We start from the raw sequence: 22,583 nt of genomic DNA, 5'->3' as shown, positions 1-22,583 counted from the left end.
CTCTTCGATTTGGGGACGATAAGACTTTATCTTTAATTTATTTTGATCAATAATATTTCCGTTCTACAGTTCCCTCTATTAACCATATTGAAGTATAAAGAGTCCCTTAAGCCAAGCACCGGGCTTCTGCCGTTATTGAGATCAAATTCTCAAACAATGAAATTGCATACCTCGGCAGAGATTGAAGCCACATTTCCAGGCGAGCGCCTTGACCACTACACCACCGAGACATTTTCCGTTTCTTCCCTAAGTTCAATCTTTATCCCTCACCTCTTCATGTTCTACAGTGGTTTCACTCTGTGTCAGCAACCTTTTTTTTTTTTTTTTTTTTTTTTTTTTTGTGGGGAACGGAACGACATTTTTGACGAGCATTTGGCTACATATGACCAAGACCAAGCTTGCATGACTGCATACTTGAAGCATTGGAGTTACGTCTGTCTTTGCTACCTTCAAGCATTGGAATTATTTCTTCCACGAAATGGCAAACTTGATAGCCATCCTACACACCAACAAACCTGCATCATTAGAAGGCTTGATCAAGCATACAGCGCTGCTTGATTGATCGTGTGTAGCCACCTTTATGCTCACCTCTAGGATTGGTCTGTAGCGATGACTTGCGAGGCAAGGTTTGTACTCCGCCCCGATTGATCCCGATTGAGTTCGGGTCTTTTCGTTTATACACGGTGACAGTATCGAAGTGTGTGTCGGAGCCTCCATTGCTATGATGTGAGGAGCGGCGGGGTAATGTGCCCCCTGAATTCTTAGGTCTGTCCCTGGGGAATGTCAGGAGAGAAAAATCATTAAGGAGGGCTCAAAAAGGAACTACATACATCTTTAGATAGGTTTTTCACTTCACTGACGGAGGTTTTACCCTCCATATATACCAGCATCATCACAGCCTGAGTGGGGCCGGGAAAAGCCAGCAGAAAATATATTAATAATTAAATGAAGTTGATGTCAAATTTTGTTGGTCACAGTTAGGAGGATGTTCCGGATGTCTCTACTTTTTTTTTACGTCTGTCTTTGCTCACCGGGAATCGAACCCGTACCCTCCACTTTCCAACTTACCTATACACAGTGACGGAATCATACTCCTTCTCCTTCCCGTACATACTCCCATACGGGTCTTCCCCCAAGTAGTATTTTCGGGTTCGATTCTTGTGTTTGGATCGAGGAGGTACAATGGGTTCAGAGTTCTGAGTTCTGTCCAGCTGATCTGGACTGTTCTGACCTCCGCCATTGTTTGATGTAGAGTTCCGCTTCTTACCACCTGAAATGGTGAATGCGGAATTTCATTAATGAATTTTAACTGTGTTACCTAAGTATTAATGAATGCTTGTCATAAATATCATTCTTTGATTAAACTTCACTAAATTTTATTTAGGATTAGTACACTCACTTTATCTTATATGAGGAGATTAAATTATATTGATGTACAGTGAAGATAAACTCCCCAATATCTGACCTATCACACCACTTTTTAATAAGGATAACCCAATAAATAATAGACTCACCATGTCTCAACTTATCGACAAACTTCTTGAACGATTCGGTCAAACTCGCTCGCTTCGTGGAATTTCGTCTCTTGACAGAAGCCCCGCCCCCTGCATTCCCATTGGTCGAGCCCATCTCCTGATTTGGCGCCAAATTCAAATTGTACGCCGAGCCCCCGATTTTCCTATTGTAGAAATCGCTCTTGGATCTGTCCTGTAGGCTGAGGTCGCTTTGGATGGGGTCTGGGTTGCGAGAGATAGGGGTGGGGTCAGGGGCGAATCGGGTTTTCTTCTTGTTGACTTCGGCATAGATCGGAAGAGAGGATAGGGAGCCGCCACTCGGGATGTCTGGCTTGTACATTACCTGGTTCTGAGAACAGAAATCACATGGTTAATAATGATTGTTTGATAAACACCGTCACTGTATGTACTTATACTCCTATGACTGCTTAGATCTTAAGTGATGAGGTTTTAACCTCTTACTCACATTAACCTCATCCAGCCTGAGTGGAACTGATTGCCCAGATGATCACCCGTCTAAACACAAACCACGCAGAACGTTGCTTAACTTAAGCGAGTTATGGAAACCTAGTGCATTCAACTTGCTATCGCCACTGGCTACAGAAAAATAATAAAATTGGTTTTCAATTTATTGCTCACCTTAGGTAAGTCAGAAGACGAGTTGGTTCTGTACAGCTGAATAGGGATCACCCGATTAACCCTTGTGTGTTCCTCGACACTGGATTTCTTCACCTCCGACCCATCACTCAGTAGGGACGTGTTCTTAGATTGGGACAGTTTCCTCCACTCACTGGACGTATCAGTCTCAGTCTTCCACTCTTGCGTAGTGGATGTGTTGTCCTTGATGTCAGCGGAGAGTTCGGGGATGCTGGACTTCCATTCCGTAATACCTGTGGGTTAATGAGAGAGCAGGACATTAGTAGGCTAGGACGTTTCCAACTTCTAAAGGAGGAAGATTTGATGAAACGGAAAGTAAGTAATCGGGTCAGTGACCTATGTAGACGTCACACAGACCTATGTAGACCTATGACCTATGTAGACGTCACACAGACCTATGTAGACCTATGACCTATGTAGACGTCACACAGACCTATGTAGACCTATGACCTATGTAGACGTCACACAGAAAAAGGGATGTCTACGGAGGGTGTAAAGCTCTACAGAAGACCACAAGATAATCAGAAAATTCCTCAAATGTGTTCACATTTTTTACAAACTTGTATCAAAATTGGACCAACTGTTCGAGAGTTAAGGTGGGATAAACTTCCCAAAAACCCCAAAATCCAAACTAGGTAACTGCAAAATCTTCGATTTGATTAGCTGTCCCTTTATCCGGTGTTTGCTACTTGCGTACTGCAGTACTACTTGCGTACTAAAGATGTACTACCTACTTGCGTACTGGATAAACCAGGTAGACTGGGGAAAAATACCTCTCAAAATTTGGTCCCACAGAAAAAAATCCCTTATTAGGTATATCCCACGAAATAGTTCTAGAAACCTCTTCAATCCCATCAACCATTCCATTATCATACTCTACCTCTTCAATCCCATCAACCATTCCGCCATCACACTCTACCTCTTCAATCCCATCAACCATTCCGCCATCACACTCTAGCTCTTCAATCCCATCAACCATTCCATCATCACACTCAGAATAGAATAGAATTGAACAGATTCGAATCGAATAGAATAGAATTTCATAGATTGAGTAGAAGTAGAACATAGATTGAGTAGAACCTACCTATGTATTTGAAGATTTTTGAAGCAATACTTTGTTTATTTAGTTAAAGAGTTCCTCCAGCCAGTCTAGCTAGCTAGGAGGGCAGACAGACACCGAAGCGAATACAATAGTCCGTCCCTTATACCTTTTTTATTACTATTGTAATAATAAAGGAAGGACGGACTAAAAAGCCTCTCACCTGTTGAATTTTTCGAACTAGAAGCAGAAGATTCCGATCCAAAATGATTATCCAACCATTTGGATGTTTCAACTCGTCTGCTCTGTTCTTCCTGAACTATATCTACCGGAGACTGAGTTATAGCATCCGACCGTTCACCAGCTAGTGGACTTGCAGTCTGAGGGTTGTGGGTTCCGGGAGTGGGCGAGGCGTTTTTCTTTAGCTTGCGGATACGTTCGGAGAGCGTTTCCCACTTGAGAGCGGGTTCTAGATTCAGACAATCTGGATTACCTGCAGTTGAATTTGTTGGATTAGAGAGCGGAACTTGTTCTGGAGCAATGCCATGTTCCTAGATAAGCAAATGATGGAAATGGATGCCCACTTGAAAGTGACTCAGAAAACCCAATAGTTTGACAGACAAAGTCTGTGAAAACCCGTAGCTCAGAGAAGAAGCTCCATAAGGTTCTATTTAAATTCCAAAATTTGATGATTAAATAACAGACCAATTTAAATTGGGGTGGAGGTTGAGCACCGAAGTTAAGGAAAACCCAGAGTCGGCGAACTCCGGTATTAGAAGTTTGAACTTGCTTCGTTCTTTCATTACCTGTTCCAGCTCCGGTGAAATTCTCGGCGGAAAATTTGACTTTCTCTCCGATTTTGACTCCGTTCTCCAGATACTCTACAAGGTCCTGATCCTTAGTTTTCCTGTAGTGATGAGAACTCTCATGAACACTTTCGTGATCCTCTATATCTTCCTCACACGGTTCCTGGAGGTCATTCACCTGGGGGATGAATTAGAATAGAATAGAATTGAACAGATTCGAATCGAATAGAATAGAATTTCATAGATTGAGTAGAAGTAGAACATAGATTGAGTAGAACCTACCTATGTATTTGAAGATTTTTGAAGCAATACTTTGTTTATTTAGTTAAAGAGTTCCTCCAGCCAGTCTAGCTAGCTAGGAGGGCAGCGGACTTGCCTTGTAACCTTCAGCCAGTCTAGCTAGCTAGGAGGGTAGCGGACTTGCCTTGTAACCTTCAGCCAGTCTAGCTAGCTAGGAGGCTAGCGGACTTGCCTTGTAACCTTCAGCCAGTCTAGCTAGCTAGGAGGGTAGCGGACTTGCCTTGTAACCTTCAGCCAGTCTAGCTAGCTAGGAGGGTAGCGGACTTGCCTTGTAACCTTCAGCCAGTCTAGCTAGCTAGGAGGGTAGCGTACTTGCCTTGTAACCTTCAGCAAGTCTAGCTAGTTAGGAGGGTAGCGTACTTGCCTTGTAAGCGCAAGGTCTAGAGTTCTCTTGCCTTCTGGGACGAACGTTATCTTAAACAGATAAGGTTTGTTCTCGGAACGGCTGAAGTTCTCTTATCCTCCCATCCTTCTCTCTTCGATTTGGGGACGATAAGACTTTATCTTTAATTTTGATCGATACTACCTCCGTTCTACAGTTCCCTCTATTAACCATATTGAAGTATGAAGAGTCCCTTAGGCCAAGCACTGGGCTTCTGCCGTTATTGAGATCAAATTCTCAAACAGTGAAATTCCATACCTCGGCAGGGATTGAAGCCACTTTTTCCCGACAACCAGGCGAGCGCCTTGACCACTACACCAGCGAGACATTTTCCGTCTCTTCCCTAAGTTCAATCTTCATTCCTTACCTCTTCATGTTCTACAGTGGTTTCACTCTGTGTCAGCAACTTTCCATCAGCAAGTTGACTGACGTGTTTCGTGTCTTCAGTGTCAGTGACCTTCTTGACTTTGGAACTCTGATGCACAATGCGAGGTGCTGAGGACGTCGGGACTAGAGAGGAAGAGGCGAGTCGGCCTAGCTGACGAGTCTGGTTACTTTGAACGGCTTTCAAGTAGAGCTGGATATAGGGACGCATGGAAAGTCAATGGGTTAATTTTATCTTCAATCTATGTAGGTATTATTTATTAATAAGTTGGATAGAAGTTAATGGGTTAATTTCTTCTATTTAGTGACAAGTTTGATGGAGGTTTAACGTCACAGTGTAACTGCTAAGGTTTTTAGTGAGGGGGGTTTACCCTTCATTCGGTGACAAGCTACTCACCTACTCATATAAAACCTCACCCAGACTGAGTGGGGCTGGGAAAAGCTAGCAGCATGCGAATGTCCAGATAGTCACCCATCTAAATACCTACCAACCAAACGCAATGTTGCTTAAGGTACTCGATGTTTCAATATTATAGGGATAGGTACATTTTAGGAACAAATTGGTAAGTGATCCTCGTTTCGGTGGACAATTGACAAATTGAGAGAGAGAGAAAGAGAGAGAGAGAGAGAGAGAGAGAGAGAGAGAGAGAGAGAGAGAGAGAGAGAAAAGACGAATTGAGGAGCAGGAGGAAGAATTGAGGGGGAAAATAAAGAATTCAGGGGGAAAGGACGAATTTGGTTACTTACATCGTCAGATATATCACCAAGATGAGCGACCTGTTCGGTTTCCAATCGTTCTTCTTTTTCTTCTCGACTTTTGACTTTCTTCTCATTAACTCTCTTCACAACACTCACATTACCATTGTCTAGTTCATCCAGGAGTTTGGATTCACCGTCACCTAAGTTGCGATGCTGAGGAGAGAACAAGAGAGTGTTTAGAGCTATTAGATGAGGATCTACACATAGTCGACCGGCCGTCGATCGATGTCGACTGAACCGTCCACACTGCCTCGACAACATAGATTCACTTCGTCGATCGATGACCGGTCATGTTTGGACATATCTTTAGATGTGTAGCAGCACCTACACAATGGTCAGACCTTAGGTCTGTCCCTGTGTCAGACAGTCAGACCTTAGGTCTGTTCCCTGTGTCAGACAGTCTGACTGTGAGCGGCCGGCATTAGACTGTAGTATAAGTGTATAATTTTAATTTTACCAATCGTTCTTCTTTTTCTTCTCGACTTTTGACTTTCTTCTCATTAACTCTCTTCACAACACTCACATTACCATTGTCTAGTTCATCAAGGAGTTTGGATTCACCGTCACCTAGGTTGCGATGCTGAGGAGAGAACAAGAGAGTGTTTAGAGCTATTAGATGAGGATCTACACATAGTCGACCGGCCGTCCATCGATGTCGAATGAACCGTCCGCAGTGCTTCGACAACATAGATTCACTTCATCGATCGACGGCCAGTCATGTTTGGACATATCTTTAAATGTGTGGCAGCACCTACACAATGGTCAGACCTTAGGTCTGTTCCTGTGTAAGACAGTCTGACCGTGAGTGGCCGGCATTAGACTGAAGTATAAGTGTATAATAAATTTTAATTTTAATTCTATTTCTTTCATACCTCTGTGTTTTGTTCTTCGTGTTTCTCAGTATCCTCTGTGGTGTTGGTAGTTACAATAGGACCAGAGTCTTCCACTATTTTCCCATCTTCTAGTACTACTTGACGTTTGACGCGCGTCTGTATTTGTCTGGTAGTGGTTAGCTCAGTCTTCTTCTTTGTGATTATCTCCTCTGAAACAGAATAACACCCAGGCTTATTACAAAACTGTCCATACATCGCCAAGACGACACAACACAGAAATTGAACTACACTAAGAGCAAATGAAGGGGTCCACAGTTCTGAGTTGCTTTTTAAGCGCTAGGTCCCAATTTCAATTTCCGTTCTTGCTGAATACTGCCAAACCGCCAACCCTTAACTAACCTCAGTTGTGTAGTGGTTAGCGCGGTGGACTTCGGATCTGGAGGTTGGTGGTTCAAGTCCAAGTCAAGTCATTAAATTTAGCGTAGTGCATTAAGCAGGGAACGATATTTGTGACAAGCATTTATGCTCAACACAATTAAAATTCCTTTTTTACTGCCAACCCTTATCTTGAACAGATAAGGTTCGTTCTCGGAACGGTTGGCTAGCTCCTATCCTGTCCTACTTCTCTCTTGTATTTCGGAATGATGAAATTTGTTGTTACAGTTCCCCCTACGAAACTTCTTTTTTTTAAGGTACTTAGTTGGTGTGGCTTTGATCGACAGCACACTTTGGGAACCTCTTCAACCTCTCTGCAACACACAATTCTAGTCTTCTCAACACACAATGGACTTTACATGAATTCTGCGAGATAATAATGAGGATAAAGTGACAAACACAACACGATATACACACAGACATAAAAAATACATACTTAGATACAATATACGAAGTACATCCCAATGTAGCATGTGGCCCGCATACACATGAAAGTTGGAAACCCCTGCACTAGGCGAAGGTCTCTTCTACCTTCTAGTCTGCGGATTTGGAGACAATCACACTCTTTAGACTATTCAGACTTTAGTGTCCTCATGCACACCTACATACCTTGGCCGCCCGACTAGTCATAATAGCATAATACAAACATCTTGGCTGACATACTAGTCACATTGTTAAAGCACACTATACGTATCGTCAGTTCGGAAATAATAGAGCCTATCGTTAATTTTCTAGAAAATGAGATTTTTAATTGAATTTTTTTTTATAATTGATTTTCTTTTCTATTTATAGAATAATGACGTATTTCTTTACAATTTAGTGAAAAAAATTGACAAAATAGCCAGCCTAGTCGCATAGATTGCAGGGTAGCGCGTCTGCCTTGTAAGCGCTAGGTTTTGGGATCGATTCTCGACCGAGGCGAACTTTCTCCTTAAGAGATACCTAAGAATCTAAGGATCGTTTGGCTGAAAATAATAATAATAATCAGTTCTTTGTTTCTCCTGCAGCTCTTGGGCGGTGTTGTTTTTTAGCGCCGATTTCATGAGTCGAGTCTCATATGGGTTCCGCAGTACTATATCCATATTATGGGTATACCAAAATACATACTAGGTATATGCAATATGCATACAGTATCAGTCACATAGTAATTCTTCTCATTAGTATTCAATGTTGTGTACACACCAGCAACATAAACATTGGTTCTCAACAATCCAGGAATGTTTCTGCAACAATCTATGTAGGTACATAGCATTTTTTTTAAACTCACCAGACTTATTTCTGAAACATTTTCCTTGTCTAATGATGTGTACTATGCAGAATATACCTGGATGCTGGATATAGCACTATCTACAATAGGTTTTATCTTGAAAGTTGCACAACATTTGAAACACTTGTTTCGCAACGTTTGCTCAATTGGTGCGAAACAAAGTCACAACTGTTGCAAAACAAATATTTTTGGTGTAGGTACCAGGCTCTAGAATAATTCACAATACAATAAACTTCATCATGCGGATTACCTTACAGTATTACAGATACATGCATAGAACATAACTATAGATAGATATTAGGAGAAAAAGAAGATGAGCTATGAATAGTGTTCCTAGAATCTCGGTCTTTCTATGTAGATAGGTAAAGGTAGTTAAGTACTTAGTATCTGGTGTGTGAGTAGTGAGTAGTTTCTCACAGTTTTAAAGTTAAGCATAGTCGCATAGATGATAATTTTTCACTAAGCCTATGTAGATCCGTACATCCTATAGGTATTTCATCTTTAACCTAAATGTGTGAGCAGTAGGTAAAAAGGTAGGTACTGTAATAAAAAGGAATTACCCTACATCCGTACATATTCGAATGGTTATCAGTAATAAGATGTACGACATCACCTGAGGACGGAATGGCGGATGTACGGAATCTTATCATCATATAAATTAGGAGATTTTAGAAATTAGAGAAGTTCCTAGAATTTTCAGACTCAGATTTTCACTGGGACTAAACAGGTACATAATTATCATGTTCCATTTGTTTTTTCCAAAGAGGTTTGGCTGAGGGAACCGTAACGGCTGAGGTCTTATCATCCCGAAAGCAAAGAGAGAACGCAGACAGGATAGAAGGCCAGCCGTTTAAATCCACCCGGGCGGGAATCGAACCCACGATATAACGATTTACAAGGCAAACGCGCTACCCTCCATGCTAATTAAACTGATAAACGTTATCTCCAGTTATTATGCAAGGCGTAAAGTGTGAATAATTGAATATGGCTTACAAGTTCCAGGTTTTTTCAACACTTAAGGTATTAGATCACACAATTAAAACTAAATCATGACAATCCTTATGCCCAAAACAGCCCAAACCCATTGCATTCTAAGTTGACTCCTGACCTTAGGGTCATGCAACCCTCAACATAACTTGTATCCTGTGACCATACCTTAAGTTCAAGCTAAGTACCAACTTGACAGTAAAAATCTAGTCGAGTATTTGAACAATGCACTTTAAGGTAAGTTACGAAATCTCTGGTGAGAGAGGTGTGGTGACATTGACTTTCTGTTCCACCCTGCGGTACGGTGCAAACTGTTCTACTGAAGTGTCAACGCTCTGGAGTTGGAACTCCAGACCGCGTCTGCCTTGTAAGCGCTAGGTCACGGGTTCGATTCCAGCCCGGGGCGGATTTTATTATAAACAGATAAGGTTCGTTTTCAGAACGGCTGGCTTTCTCCTATCCTGTCTTTCTTCTCACTTCGCTTTTGGGACGATAAGACTTTAATAGTTACAGTTCCCTTTATGAAACCTCTTTTTTTTTAAGAGAGAGAGAGAGAACTCTAGATCACTCTAGAACCTAAGATAAGACGAAACACTTGGGATGAGATGAGATAAGCGATGAACTTATAAGATCAGATAGAATTAGATGAAATAGCTCTGGGGTCAAGAGGTGGGATGTATAGTTAATGGAGGTGAGTTTAGAAATACAGGTAGATAATTATGATTATTCATATGAGATATTTAGGGGGGGTTTATAATAACTAGTGACTAGTCACTAGTCGTTCACTGAACTGTGAAAGTTACTTCAACAAGAGGGCTTATATGGTGCACCGAAGGCATAATGGGGGCAAAAATCTGTGTTGGTTTTACTACACTTTTCCCCCAACTAGAAAATGACCTAAGAGTCAATTCCTGATAATCAATAACAACTTGTTGCACCCTGTCACCATTTTTTTTTTTTTTTTTTTTTTTTTTGATAACAAAAAAAAATTTTTTTCCCCCCTTCCCCTTTTTTTTTTTTTTTTTTTTTTTTTTTTTTTTTTTTTTTTTCAGTGTAGTGATTATACGGAAAGTTGAACTAGGCAATTTTGTCAACTTTATTTCTAACTATTTTACGACAACACAGCGGGTCGCCCAGAACACTTAACAGTCACCAACAGGCAATAGGGTCACGGGAGTAACATTGGTCGCTAAGTGCGGCCTTGGTACTCTATTCCCATCGAATATTCCATGTCAGGTACTCAGTGGTACTTGGAAAGTGCACTTTAAACTCTTTCAACTTGAGTATCAAAACCAGAGAGAGAGAGAGAGAGAGAGAGAGAGAGAGAGAGAGAGAGAGAGAGAGAGAGGAGCGTGACTTATTGTGGTATTGTAGTGAAGTGGTTTTATTAGGTCTTTGATTCAGGGCTGAGGAGAAATATATTCAGCAAAGTTTAGACCTTTGGATTTAAAGCCACAGAGGGTAAGCGGTAGGACGCGGGTTTAATTCGCGCCCGAATCAGATTTTATCCTGAACAGATGAGGTTTCGTCTCGGAACGGCTGGCTTTCTTTTATCCTGTCTTCCTTCAAGTCCTTAGCAGTTACAGTTCCATCTCTCCAACCTTTTTATGTCAAATAAATTGTACAAATAAATTACAAATTACAAAATTACAAATTTTGTAACTGGATGTAAGAAGTTAGAAGTGAAATTTGTCCCCTCTATCATAACACCAGCTCTGGTTATATTCTTATCATTGGTATTTGGTACTTGAGGTACTGAAGATTTGCTGGATACCAAATGCAAAGTCACAAGCATAGATTATTACAAATAGATCACAGGTTCTAGATATGAACAGCTATTCTAAATCCAAGCCAAGTCCAAGATAATATTCCCAGTACTTGTATCTTTTGTTGCGAGTTCTAATTTAGTTAAAGTTCAAAGTTTCATGTAGATTTCACATAGCGGGGTATGGCTTGAACTCGGTATTTCGTCAATGCTCATAAAATGTATAAACACTCTCACAGATAAAAAGTGTTCCAGTAACCTTCATGACTTTAATTACTAAAGGAACATTTTCAGCTTGGCAATAGGGGGAATCTGCGGTAAGCATTTTTGGATACAGCTACCGAGACAGACCACCTCATTGAATGAAGGGGGGTCATGACGAGCTAGAGAGAGAGAGGGAGAGGGGGAGAGAGAGAGAGAGAGAGAGAGAGAGAGAGAGGAGCGTGACTTATTGTTGGTACTGTAGTGAAGTGTTTTTATTAGGTCTTTGATTCAGGGCTGAGGAGAAATATATTCAGCAAAGTTTAGACTTTAGACCTTTGAATTTAAAGCCACAGGTAAGCGGTAGGTCGCGGGTTTGATTCGCGCCCGAATCGGATTTTATCCTGAACAGATGATTCGCGCCCGGATCGGATTTTATCCTGAACAGATGAGGTTCCGTCTCGGAACGGCTGGCTTTCTTTTATCCTGTCTTCCTTCAAGTCCTTAGCATTTACAGTTCCATCTATCCAACCTTTTGTAACTGGATGTTAGAAGTGAAATCTGTCCCCTCTATCATAACACCAGCCCTGGCTATATTCTTATCATTGGTATTTGGTACTCGAGGTACTGAAGATTTGCTGGATACCAAATGCAAAGTCACAAGACTCGCCACACAAGCATAGATTATTACAAATAGATCACAGGTTCTAGATATGAACAGCTATTCTAAATCCAAGCCAAGTCCAAGATAATATTCCCAGTACTTGTATCTTTTGTTGCGAGTTCTAATTTAGTTAAAGTTCAAAGTTTCATGTAGATTTCACATAGCGGGGTATGGCTTGAACTCGGTATTTCGTCAGTGCTCATAAAATGTATAAACACTCTCACAGATAAAAAGTGTTCCAGTAACCTTCATGACTTTAATTACTAAAGGAATATTTTCAGCTTGGCAATAGGGGGAATCTGCGGTAAGCATTTTTGGATACAGCTACGGAGACAGACCACCTCATTGAATGAAGGGGGGTAATTTTTTAAAGCATCTGTAAACGAGATACTACCTATGTTAAGTAGCACAATAACAAGATACAAGAGAATTTGTTTTCACGTCTCTAATACTCAAACCTAATGTGTTAAACCCTCGTGGCCACGATTTTCCGGTCAGCTATGCCATACAATACATTCAATTCTTAATCATCTCCTAACAGCTGTACCTTCTCTTAGTAGTTATCTAACTGATGATGCTTTTGTATTGGAAATGGGTATGTATACCTTCAAGGTCTTCTATATATGTGCTCTCTAGAAGTACCTATATACCGTACTTGGACAGTAGGCACTTCATTGATTTTCTTTTATGCTTCATCGAATCCTACAATCTATTTTGAACCTTTGTAAAGATTCTGAATTAGGAAGGTTTTATTTTGAACCTTTGTAAAGATTCTGAATTAGGAAGGTTTTATTTTGAAATTTGTCTCGTTTTACAAAGGTACTGGAATGAGTTGTCTTTGTGTCGACTGTATGCTGATAGTTATCATCATATTGAAGTCATTGAGGACCATCGTGTTGACAATGATAATTTGACTGATCCTTAACTGAGTCTATTCTCAACTACATCTCAAAATCTGACGTGTTAACCAAGGTTTGGTTGTGGTGGGCGGGGATCATTCAACATTCAAATCTGAAACAATCTTTGGTTTTGGCCAAGCTTGAAAACAATGGAACAAGTGCGCCAAGAATTTTGTGGAGGCGGAATTGGAAGTTCTGTAAGCAAACCATTCAGAACTTTGCTAATGTCCGGGTCTAACTAACAGATAACTAAGAAGAAGAAGAAGAAGAAGAAGAAGAAGAAGAAGAAGAAGAAGAAGAGGAAGAAGAAGAAAAAGAAGAGAAGAAAACTGGGATCTCCACTAATAAAGAATCAGTGGCTGGGTCATCTTCACCGGGACACAACTTACTTCTCTCAACCCTTGGTTTAAGAACCACTAGGCCAGGGGTTTCCAACTAGCGGCCCGCCAGATTTCAATTCTTAATCATCTCCTAACAGCTGTACCTTCTCTTAGTAGTTATCTAACTGATGATGCTTTTGTATTGGAAATGGGTATGTATGCCTTCAAGGTCTTCTATGTATGTGCTCTCTAGAAGTACCTATACATACCGTACTTGGGCAGTAGGCACTTCATTGATTTTCTTTTATGCTTCATCGAATCCTACAATCGTATTCCGATGTGTTGAATCATTACGTAATGACTACTCATCCACAGCTTATTACTTACATTACAACCAGTAATCCACTGTTAAGTATGGAGTTCCTAGCTATCAAATCGGTGATTATTGAATAAGGATGGTTCTTGGAACATGTACTTCAGGTTGACACATTCACTGAGTGGTAGATATGTTCACTTGTACTTGCATAATAATTTGTGATTGTTGCGTTTTTAGTGAAGATGTTAAATTCACCTATTAGGTACTCGGGAAACACAGCTTATTACTTACATTACAACCAGTAATCCACTGTTAAGTATGGAGTTCCTAGCTATCAAATCGGTGATTATTGAATAAGGATGATTCTTGGAACATGTACTTCAGGTTGACACCTTCACTGAATGGTAGATATGTATGTTCACTTGTACTTGCATAATAATTTGTGATTGTTGCGTTTTTAGTGAAGATGTTAAATTTATTACTCGGGAAAATTTTGTGTTATTGGTGGAGATGTCGTTTTTACTAGTAAGGAATATTTTGTGTTATTGGTGGAGATGTATTTTTACTAGTAAGGAATATTTTGTGTTATTGGTGGAGATGTCATTTTTACTAGTAAGGAATATTTTGTGTTATTGGTGGAGATGTCATTTTTACTAGTAAGGAATATTTTGTGTTATTGGTGGAGATGTATTTTTACTAGTAAGGAATATTTTGTGGTGGTGGAGATGTGGTCATTTTTACTAGTAAGGAATATTTTGTGTTATTGGTGGAGATGTCATTTTTACTAGTAAGGAATATTTTGTGTTATTGGTGGAGATGTATTTTTACTAGTAAGGAATACATATAGTGTGTTATTGGTGGAGATGTCATTTTTACTAGTAAGGAATATTTTGTGTTATTGGTGGAGATGTATTTTTACTAAATTTATCTATTCTCTTCTGTTAAACTAACCCCTATTTAGTTGGCTTACCTTCTCTGGATTGTGGTATAACTTCTTCCACAGGTATGACTAGATTATTGGGTGGGGTGACAGAGTAATGTCTTACGGATAGAATCGACGCATTGGAGTCCACTGCACTCATTTCTGAAACAAAATAGACATTTTCATTTGAAAAACAACTGACCCGTAAGAGAGAGAGAGAGAGAGAGAGAGAGAGAGAGAGAAATGTTCCATCGCAAGCTGGGGTGAAAGGTGAAAGCAGTGGAAACTTATACCTAAATCCGCGTACGCCGTATATTGTAACACCGCACCGGGCGTATCGCTGCTTCGAACTCTCGACTTTCTCGCTCCTCTCAGCAGACATTTAAGTGAATTTTAGAAGTTCGGGAAAGGGTCCCTAGCTACAGTACCCACCAAGACCCGTTCGGACCAAAAATATGATAAAATTCCCCTTGTATTGAATATTTATACCAAATATCATCCAAATCGGGACTAAGTGTTGTCTTGGAGAGTTACGATAGATTAAACAAACGGACAAACTGAGAGAAAATTTGTCCAGTTAAAACTCAGAAGTCACTTCACTCGGTCGATAATTTTACTATAAAATTTATTATTGATGCAAGACAAATTTGGTCCGATACGAAGGTTGAACAGTTTAATCTGCGATCCATTCTCTAAACCAACCAATAGAAATCATACAATACATACATACAAACTCGTACATGTGTATGAACTACAGGATGGGTCAAGATTTCTCCGTTTACAAAACAATGCAATAGTTTGTTCCCTGTTGAAACTGAAACACCCTGTATACGCTATACACCTATGGTAATTTTATTTCTCTGGAATTTAATTACAAACATCCATACCAAAGTACATGGATTTATAGATTACTATTAGATACCTACTTGTTTTATCTGTTTTTAATCAGTAACACCGCACCGGGCGTATCGCTGCTTCGAACTCTCGACTTTCTCGCTCCTCTCAGCAGACATTTAAGTGAATTTTAGAAGTTCGGGGAAGGGTCCCTAGCTACAGTACCCACCAAGACCCGTTCGGACCAAAAATATGATAAAATTCCTCTTGTATTGAATATTTATACCAAATATCATCCAAATCGGACTAACCGTTGCCTTGGAGAGTTACGATAGATTAAAAAAACGGACAAACTGAGAGAAAATTTGTCCAGTTAAAACTCAGAAGTCACTTCACTCGATCGATAATTTTACTATAAAATTCATTATTGATGCAAGACAAATTTGGTCCGATACGAAGGTTGAACAGTTTAATCTGCGAACCATTCTCTGAACCAACCAATAGAAATCATACAATACATACATACAAACTCGTACATTTGTATGAACTACAGGATGGGTCAAGATTTCTCCGTTTACAAAACAATGCAATAGTTTGTTCCCTGTGGAAACTGAAACACCCTGTATACACCTATGGTAATTTTATTTCTCTGGAATTTAATTACAAATAATATCCATATCAAAGTACATAGATTACTATTAGATACCTACTTGTTTTATCTGTTTTTAATCAAGTTGATCAGGCAGAGATGTTTTATACGGATTTAATAGATCGGATTAGAGTTTATGCTGATATAGGTACTTAGATAGATGAGAGCAACATGCGCTTAGTACCTAGCTACTTAGATTATAGATAGCAATTAATGAGCCATGTAAATTTGTTATCGTCAAGTGATTGGAAGGTCCCAAAAGGAGCTACTAATAACGTACGGGTTGTTTTATCAGTTAGGTACGAACAAATTACTAGCGGATTTTTATGTTGGGTTATTAGGAGTTTTTCCACTCGTCTCTATATATTTACTCATTCCTTTAGTAGTGGTTCCTTTTCAGTAGTTTCGTGTGTAGACGGTCCATTGTCCTTCTCTCTTAGATTTCGGGACAATTAAGACCTTCGCTGCTACAGTTCCCTAAATAAATGAAATCTGGGATTTTAATTTCAATCAGCCAACAGCTCCTCAATTGGCCTCAGGCTGAGTGCACCGCGAGATAGTCAGAAGCACGTGGTGTCTCAGACGGTCACCTGTCCAGATATTAACCATGTGCAATGTTGCTTAACTTTAGAGGAGCTTCTTGTTCACAGAATCATTTGTTATTAAGATATATATTTTATCTAAGGTTTAGAAGAGTTCCTATAATGTTGATCTTATTATTATTTAGAAAACAGTAGGACATCCCAGTCATCTCAGATTATCTGATCAGTTCATGATTATTACTATGTATCTGATTTCCTAGAAACATAAAATACCTTATGCCTATTATTATAAATGAGTAGGTGATCCCAATGGAATAAAATGTCTATATATTTCTAGTTTTCTATAGTGGTATTTACATAATACCATTAGAATGCAACACCTATGTATATATCGTATACATAGGTGATATCTATGTATAATCCAGTATTTAATATTTATAGGTGATACCAGGATAATCTTCACACAAATAAGGCCTATAATCTCACACATCTACTGGGAGAAGTGGGGAACAAATTATATCTAATTATAAATAATTGTCTCCATACCTGATTTGTAGTTATGTGCACTGGTACACCTAAGTAGTAAATCTAGTATAATATGGAAGTACCTAGATAAGTGGATTACACTTCGTAAAACCTACGCACATGGTTGGAAAATCTTTAGTGCTGAGAAATCCCCTACAATATCTGATTTCTTTCTCGTTCTCTCCCTGTAATGTACTGGGCAGCAATCAAACAAATTTCATTACACTAAACCAACTCATGAAATACTTGATCCTACTTGTGAGTAATTCTGGTGTGATTATTTATAGTCATTCATTGAACAAGCGAAGTAAATTTTAGGTTAACTTGACGATTTTGTGTAATCTGTGTTTCTGTTTTACGGCAACGTCCCACACACGAAGGATTAGGCCATAATCAAGCTTTTGAGGGCCCCAGAGCCATTTTCTAAGTTTTAAAGCTCACTGTATTTGGTGCAACCTTGCCTTCTTCTATTGATAGAACATCTTCGATTGCTTTCTTTAACAGCATTGAGCTCGAACTCGCGTCTCGCTGATTACAAAACCAAGTGCCATCGGTGCGCCGCTTACGAAAATTAATTTATAAACAAAGCCAATTTTTGAGTGTTATCCCTTGTTTTCAAATAAAAGAAAATATGCATACAATGGTGATTGGTATATTGAACTACGAATATACTGATGATCATCCAACTTCTTTCAGTGAAGATAGAACTTCTACTAACAAAGGATTGGATGGCGAAAATAATTGCACGTACTTTATAGTATGAGCATGATCCATTCATAAAGTATGAAATATTCATAACACAAGACCCATACTATAGGTGCAGACTGTAACTTAAATGCTGTGATTGTACTAGTTTTTAAGGTAACACAGATTACAGTACCTGTTATTACGAGAATTATAGGTGATCGTATTTGTTACTACGGATAATCTAGATGTGAGTTTACTTGTCTCTGTCCGGACACCGGTGATTAGCGCTAGTTATTTCTTTGTATACAGGGTGATTTAGTAATCTGTTTTCTAAGAATCTAGATAACTTGAACTGTAAGATTCTAGAGGTGATTGTAGCCTGTTTTCTTATGGATCTACAGGTGAGTTCAACTGTTTGTACGAATCTTGCACAGGTGACTTTTACTATATGAGTGTTACAGTGATTGTTTCTGCGGGTCCACAGTGATTCATTACCTGTTTCTCAAAAAAGTATTATTATCAACGTGTAGATGTTACTACAAACAATGTCAGTGGACACCTAGTGGTCATTTCTGTATGTCTAGTGAACAATAGTGGACATTTGTTGGAGTGATACAAGAAGTCTAAACAAAGGAAATGAAAATCAAAAGGCGCAAACAACAGAGAATCCGAGAACAAACCTAATCCCTTCAGGATGAAATCCGCCACGCCGCCCCGGGCGGCGGGAATCGAACCCGCGGCCTAGCGCTTACAAGGCAGGCGTGCTACCTTCCAAGGTAACTTGGGCTGGCTTACCTTGGTTCGTCCGTTGATAACAAAGTCTCCCATTCGACCATTATTGACCATCCTGTTGGCTCGCATGATAATCGCGTCCACTTCGGATATAAGTCTCCCGATATTTGAACAATACGTTTCCCGTCCATCTATCCAAGTGATTTGATCGCCGCGAATTGTCTTCAGGTCTTGCTTGTTGGTAGATTTGTTGCTGACTAGTTGTCCGTCCTTGAACACGCCGCTATGGTACATGCCCAGCACTTCGTGTAACACAGCCATACCTGAGGAGAGATGGTGAGGAAGAAACATTTCAGAGCCATTGCGGTTGCATTGGAAGTGTAGTCGTGCAACTTTTATCCATTTTTTTTGTTTTTTTTTTTTTTTTTTTTTTTTTTTTTTTTTTTTTTTTTTTTTAAGAGGTTTGACAGAGGGAACTTTAACTGCTATGGTCTTATCGTCCCGAAATCGAGGAGAGAAGGAAGACAGGATAGGAGAAAGCCAGCCGTTCCGAGAACGAACATTATCCCATCAGGATAAAATCCGCCCCGGGCGGGAATCGAACCCGCGGCCTAGCGCTTACAAGGCAGACGCACTACCAACTAAGCTAACTAGGCTGGCTACACAGACAATTTAAGAGCAAAATATGATGAGAAGTCCCTTTAAGGCCGATTGCCAATTGGATAAAATTTGGAATTCATATCGTTCTGTTCTTGATCACCACAACCTAGCGTGAATGTTAACTATTGAGAATCACACTGAGTCTGACCCCATAGATCAGACACGCATAGAATCGGTAAAGTTCATCGAACCAGGGCGATCCCAAAATATGATCTCACATCGATCTAATCAAAATTCAATCGGAATTTTTGATCTTTCAAAATCTTTTGTGTGCGAGTTTCATTATACTATTTGCTTCTTCACCTTTAGGTGTCTGCTTATTTTTCGGTAGGTTGTGCAGTCTATTGAACGTATTGGTTCCTCCATTGTTAAAATTGGTTGGTAGGAATTAGTACAAGTATTATAGGAATAGAAATAAGAATATTATAGCAATAAGTATAGGTATCAGGTGTTATAAGAACAAGTATAATGCCTGTGCTGTAAGGATTATACCTATGAGAACAATGAATCTTTAAGGATAGCTGTCATTGTCGTGATTTTGGCGCGTGTGGCTCTGTGCTTGGTTGAACTCATCATAGTGGATTCTATTTTCACTTCTGTATTATGTACCTATAGTGTGTCCAGATCAATGTGACAGCAAAAAAATAGGCATTGTTGCCAACACATGTCACATGTGCAACGGTAGAGAATTTCTAAAAGGGGAGTTAATTTTGCACAGTGCTTCCTCCGACAGTTGAACAAAGTCAGGTTAAGCGGATATCACCTTACCTGTTCTGGAATCCAACCTCTGAACTTAGAGCTACCTCTGCATTTTAGAAGAGAGAGTTTATCAAAAATAGACCTTTACCTGAATTGCAACAATTAAACCTCGTCCTTACCCAAGGAGGCCTTAGACAGTATTTCAACTGAAGAAGATTTAGAAGCAATGTTGGAACAAGTAGAAACCAACCAGTTAGGTAATTATATCTCTAAGGGCATTCTAATAAACTTAAATTACAGATAATTCATAATTCAATCTAAATTTACACTGAATTTGACATTATGGCCTTTGGTGTTCCTGCTAAAGTTGGGTTAAAAACCTCGTCCTTACCCAAGGAGGCCTTAGACAGTATTTCAACTGAAGAAGATTTAGAAGTAATGTTGGAACAAGTAGAAACCAACCACTTAGGTAATTATATCTCTAAGGGCATTCTAATCATTCTAATAAATCTAAATTTACACACTGAATTTGACATTATGGCCAAAGAGAGAGAGAGAGAGAGGGGGGGGGAGGGGAGGAAAAGATCAATTTTCAACCAAAGCGGTGGTCATAAACTCAGAGGGAATAGAAGGCTTTTGTGATAAGAATTTTCTCTACATCATATGATTTAAATAGGGGGTAGGGTAATTCTCGATCATCAGGTGCAAGTTTATTAAACCTTGCATCCGATGTTAATGTAAGGATTTCCTGCAATCTGATTGGTTCCTTCATTTTGGGTTGATGACTCACTGCTGTCACATTGATCTGGATGAACTATAGACTCGTGATTTCCTATTATCCAATTACCATAGCCACATAAAAAAAAGAACTTTTTGAATCAGAGGAACCTAGAACGGATATTTCCGCCTTTTTCCCGATTTTGAAAACTTGAACTGATTGCAATACTTTCTCATTACATAGTATCAATAGGTTATTAATACATGGTGCAATGATTACACTGTAAAAAAATGCCTAATTTACATGTCCAATGCTTCAATGATGGTAAAATTGTCACATTCACTAACCTAGTAGTGGAGATGTCACTCTACCATCTTCTGAGATTCGAACCTGTGTCTGTCTGAACACCAGACCATTATACTACCGCAAGCTCACTTGTTTGGTTTCATTTGAATTTTAATTTGTTTAAGCCAGTACAGTTAGCTTGAATGGATGGAAGGTAGTGCGTCTGCTTTATAAGCGCTATATCGCGGGTTTATTTTCCCGTCCGGGGCGAACTTTATACTGAACAGATAAGGTTCGTTCTCGGAACGGATGCCTTTCTCCTGTCCTGTCCTTCTTCTCTCTTCGATTTGGAAACTATAAGACCCTCCGTTGTTACAGTTCCCTCTATGAAACTTCTTGGGGGAAAATGTTCGAAATGAATGGGTTTTACAATGAATTCCAGTTGCAAACCTTGATTTTATTAATCGACATATTTTTTTGTTTGTTTAGGTATTTTGTTTTTCATCACACCAATCAAGTCAACTCTAGTTATAGCTTATAGACAGATATGGAGACAGAACGGGTTTATCTGGTGTGACTCAGAGCCAGTTTATAAACCAGTAGCCTATCTGTTCAATCTTAACCCTTTGGTAAACCAGAGGGTCAAATATCTGATTTAGTTCACAATATCATTATTATATTACTTTGAAATGGGGATCTTCTTTTACGAAAGTTCAACTCTAGTTATAGCTTATAGACAGATATGGAGACAGAACGGGTTTATCTGGTGTGACTCAGAGCCAGTTTATAAACCAGTAGCCTACCTGTTCAATCTTAACCCTTTGGTAATCCAGAGGGTCAAATATCTGATTTAGTTCACAATATCATTATTAAATTACTTTGAAATGGGGATCTTCTTTTACGAAAGTCTGTGTCCAGAAAGACACAGGGAAAGTTGTGCCGACAATATAGTCTGTGTCCAGAAAGACACAGGGAAAGTTGTGCCGACAATATTGCAATAGTTTCAATATGTACCTTTTAGCCAGAAGTAAGCTACCCTGTATACAACGTAATATCCTCACTTTATATCCACCCTGTTTAAATGAATTTGTACAGACTAGCCAGAAGTAAGCTACCCTGTATACAACGTAATATCCTCACTTTATATCCACCCTGTTTAAATGAATTTGTACAGACTTCTATTAACTGATACAATTTACCTACTAGGGAAAAAATCTCACACGCTCGGCAAAAACGGTAGAACTTGTTCAATATTGGCCCTAACCTGTCGGGACCTAGGGTAGCTGTTAATTATATGGTTATCTAGATGTAACCACAGTCCATTGACCTATTTTCAATTCCAGTTGCCCGTGACGTGGCGGAAAGTTCGAAGCGGCAACTGAATGTGAGATTTTTTTTCATCACGCGTGTACTGACGTAACTTTTTTTTCTCGTTTTATAAAAAAGTTTTTCTCTTCTATTGGTTCTGTTACAAACTGTTTAGTTTAAATTAATGAGATAATTACTTTTAATAATTAATTATATTAATAATAAAAATTAATTTAAACAAAATTATATCATATTTAATTTTTGACCTCATTGGTAATATTTCTAGAGGTCGGACTTCTGTTCTAGAGGTCGGCCGTTCGAATCCGCTCAACGGTTTGTTTCAAATTCAGAAGTGTTATATTTTCTGATTTCTTTATGACTGAAAAACGTAAATAAATACCCAATTATCATCCCCTCTTTATTCGATTCGTGTACATTATTTTGCTTAGGAAAATTAAAAAAATGTCAAACCAGGGGTTTGAACTGCAACTGTT

General features: G+C 39.3%; 1 protein-coding gene across 1 annotated transcript in view; it reads right to left on the bottom strand.

The window, feature by feature from the left end:
* LOC103512184 overlaps positions 1–22,583 on the bottom strand; it is a 34,974-nt gene that overhangs the window by 8,722 nt on the left and 3,669 nt on the right. Inside the window, exons 2-13 of the mRNA XM_026825744.1 lie at positions 14,499–14,612; positions 6,714–6,883; positions 6,299–6,421; positions 5,830–5,871; positions 5,066–5,275; positions 4,017–4,194; positions 3,434–3,703; positions 2,154–2,404; positions 1,515–1,863; positions 1,069–1,270; positions 543–773; positions 271–310 (exon numbers count right to left, since the gene is read on the bottom strand). Of these exons, the coding sequence (XP_026681545.1) occupies positions 271–310; positions 543–773; positions 1,069–1,270; positions 1,515–1,863; positions 2,154–2,404; positions 3,434–3,703; positions 4,017–4,194; positions 5,066–5,275; positions 5,830–5,871; positions 6,299–6,421; positions 6,714–6,883; positions 14,499–14,610 (2,178 nt within the window). The 5' untranslated portion in view covers positions 14,611–14,612. The remainder of the gene's footprint in view (positions 1–270; positions 311–542; positions 774–1,068; positions 1,271–1,514; positions 1,864–2,153; positions 2,405–3,433; positions 3,704–4,016; positions 4,195–5,065; positions 5,276–5,829; positions 5,872–6,298; positions 6,422–6,713; positions 6,884–14,498; positions 14,613–22,583) is intronic.

This window comes from Diaphorina citri, unplaced genomic scaffold (assembly GCF_000475195.1).
Source record: "Diaphorina citri unplaced genomic scaffold, Diaci psyllid genome assembly version 1.1 scaffold806, whole genome shotgun sequence".
Taxonomy (NCBI): domain Eukaryota; kingdom Metazoa; phylum Arthropoda; class Insecta; order Hemiptera; family Psyllidae; genus Diaphorina; species Diaphorina citri.
The sequence above is the reverse complement of the archived record's forward strand: the minus strand, read 5'-3'. Positions and strand labels throughout refer to the sequence as shown.